General features: G+C 48.4%; 1 protein-coding gene across 1 annotated transcript; it reads left to right on the top strand.

Moving 5' to 3' along the window:
* The first annotated feature begins 490 nt into the window (after nt 1–490).
* LOC141075843 (uncharacterized) lies at nt 491–2,436 on the top strand. The gene is made up of 2 exons (XM_073562991.1): nt 491–727; nt 838–2,436. The coding sequence occupies exon 2, from the start codon at nt 1,073–1,075 to the stop codon at nt 2,255–2,257; it is 1,185 nt and encodes a 394-aa protein (XP_073419092.1). The 5' UTR covers nt 491–727; nt 838–1,072; the 3' UTR covers nt 2,258–2,436.
* The last annotated feature ends 409 nt before the right edge of the window (nt 2,437–2,845 follow it).

Genomic DNA, 2,845 nt, shown 5'->3' with positions numbered 1-2,845 from the left:
GCTTTGAGTATTGTATTGCTACATTGTGCCGCAGTGACTGTTGTCCTTGACGGCACTGTTGGGTTTCGTGCTAGGCGTATTCTAGCAGGAAACCCAACAGTTTCATCGGGGTCTACAGTGACTGCTTTGAGTATTGTATTGCTACATTGTGCCGCAGTGACTGTTGTCCTTGACGGCACTGTTGGGTTTCGTGCTAGGCGTATTCTAGCAGGAAACCCAACATTTTCATCGGGGTCTACAGTGACTGCTTTGAGTATTGTATTGCTACATTGTGCCGCAGTGACTGTTGTCCTTGACGGCACTGTTGGGTTTTGTGCTAGGCGTATTCTAGCAGGAAACCCAACAGTGTCATCGGTGTCTACAGTGACTGCTTTGAGTATTGTATTGCTACATTGTGCCGCAGTGACTGTTGTCCTTGACGGCACTGTTGGGTTTCGTGCTAGGCGTATTCTAGCAGGAAACCCAACATTTTCATCGGGGTCTACAGTGACTGCTTTGAGTATTGTATTGCTACATTGTGCCGCAGTGACTCTTGTCCTTGACGGCACTGTTTTTTTTTATCAACAGTGGACAAAGTCCGAACACGTTGGCGTTCGATCAAGGACCGCTTCAACAGTGATGTTCGTGCTGAGGGCCAGGTTCGCAGTGGATCTGCGTCAAGGACCAGAACTAGATACCGTCACTATCATGCGTTGCAGTTCCTAAGACCGGTCCTTGCCACAAGATCGTAAGTATTATACATTTTGGGTTTTTATTTTTATTAATCTGTGTTTTTCTAATCCACAGCTGATGCTTCTTGTAAAGGCATGGTAGTAAAGATTTTCCTTTCTTCCACAGCACCTGGAGCAGCACCCTGCAACCTGGCCCTGGAGCGGTCCTTCCTCGGACGTCCTCTGACCCGTCCCAGCCATCCGACAGCCAGGAAGCACCTTGCAGGTCAACCACACACACAGCTGGTGACCAGGAAGCTGGGCCATCAGGTGTTCCCCTGTCCCAGGTCTCTGCCACTGGTTATGCGGGCACTACCCGCCAGCGGCAGAGGGCCTTGGACAGGAATGTCTTGCCCGAGTTTATGCATTTGAGCGAGACATTTAATTCCAGCCTCAAGTCACTGTCCGACAGAGTTGAAAGCGGTTTTGCCCTCATGGAACGTGGTTTTAACCACTTTGAACACCGCTTCAATTCTGTAGAACAGCGCCTTGACCGTCTGGAGGCCGACCTCAACAGACCAGCACACCATTTTTTTAGTAAGATTGAAAAGGGCATGGCGGAACACCTTAGTCCTGATCAACAGCTGAATGTGCTGCAGGCCTGCAACAATGCTTTCTTGCAGGCTATGCAGCATAATCGGTACGGTCAGCAGTCAGTGGTGTCCTTTCCACCTGTGCCACCATTGACTCGCTTCACCTCACTACCGACTTGTGCTGCATACCACTGCACGGACACCTCTATTCAAAGCCAGGACACCCACCGTTACACCACCACAAGTCTGAGTGCAGCTGGTCACTTCACCGACACCACCATGGCAAGCGCTGCTCCTGTCTGGAGCACCACCGCCAATCCCATGCATGCGTGGAGCTCAGCCACCACTAGGCAAACATGGAACAGCCCTGCCGCTACAACAACATGTAGTAGCCCTGCCACCACCACTCTGCAAACCTGGGCCATCACTGCCGCCACCAGTCCTCCTGCAAGGACGAGCACTGACAACGAAGAGCAGCAGCAGCCACCTCAGCAGCAGCAGCCACCTCAGCAGCAGCAGCCACCTCAGCATCAGCCGCCACCTCAGCAGCAGCAGCCACCTCAGCAGCAGCCGCCACCTCAGCAGCAGCAGCAACCACCTCAGCAGCAGCAGCCACCTCAGCAGCAGCCGCCACCTCAGCAGCAGCCACCACCTCAGCAGCAGCCGCCACCTCTGCAGCAGCAGCCGCCACCTCAGCAGCAGCAGCCATACCAGCAGACGGGGGACCTACATTCCATATTTGCCCCTACTTCAAGGCGAAATCAATCAAGGCGGGCATTGGGCCAAAGTCGGTCCAGGCACACAAGCCTACGGCGACATGCCTTTACAACTAATGTAACTGAACAGATTTCCTCTCCTACAAGTGTTCCAAGTTTAATTCCCTTAACTGGACTACCTTCCCCCACAAGTTTTGTTGCCCCTTCCCCTCAAACACCGTCTTCAACTGCAAGTGTTGCATATTCCCTGCACACCCCCAAATTGAAACCATCTGCCCCCAAACGCCGTAAAAAATAATTTTTAGTTTTTTTTTTGTGATAAAAAATAAATTTACATTTGTGGTTCACCATTAATAAGTTTCATTAATGTTGTTTGCGCCGCTCACACACACTAATGGGTAAATACATGTTAAAAACCAACCCAAGGGCTAGTATAGTCATATGTGAAATAACATGGACTAGTATAGTCATTCCAAGGCCTAGTGTAATAACTCTAGTTTTACCAAATAGAATCTGGTTTCATGAAAAACAAACTGTTGAAACTTGTCTAAAAAATAAGTTTCTTTCTAGTTTCACCAGTTTGTTTTTTGTGAAACAAGATGCTAGTTGTTAAAAATCGAGTTATTACAGTAGGCCTTGGTATGACTATACTAGGCCGTGGTATTTCACATATTACTATACTACTAGCCCCAAGGCCTACTATACTCATATTTGAAATACCACGGCCTAGTATAGTCATTCCAAGGCCTAGTGTAATAACTCTAGTTTTACCAAATAGAATCTGGTTTCATGAAAAACAAACTGTTGAAACTTGTCTAAAAAATAAGTTTCTTTCTAGTTTCACCAGTTTGTTTTTTGTGAAACAAGATGCTAGTTGTTAAAAATC

This window comes from Dendrobates tinctorius, unplaced genomic scaffold (genome assembly GCF_039654945.1).
Source record: "Dendrobates tinctorius isolate UK_male_01 unplaced genomic scaffold, ASM3965494v1 ptg000376l, whole genome shotgun sequence".
NCBI lineage: Eukaryota > Metazoa > Chordata > Amphibia > Anura > Dendrobatidae > Dendrobates > Dendrobates tinctorius.
The sequence above is the reverse complement of the archived record's forward strand: the minus strand, read 5'-3'. Positions and strand labels throughout refer to the sequence as shown.

Excerpts from the sequence above, each read along its gene's own strand:
- LOC141075843 (XM_073562991.1), top strand. The coding sequence starts at position 1,073 with ATGCATTTGAGCGAGACATTTAATTCCAGCCTCAAGTCACTGTCCGAC.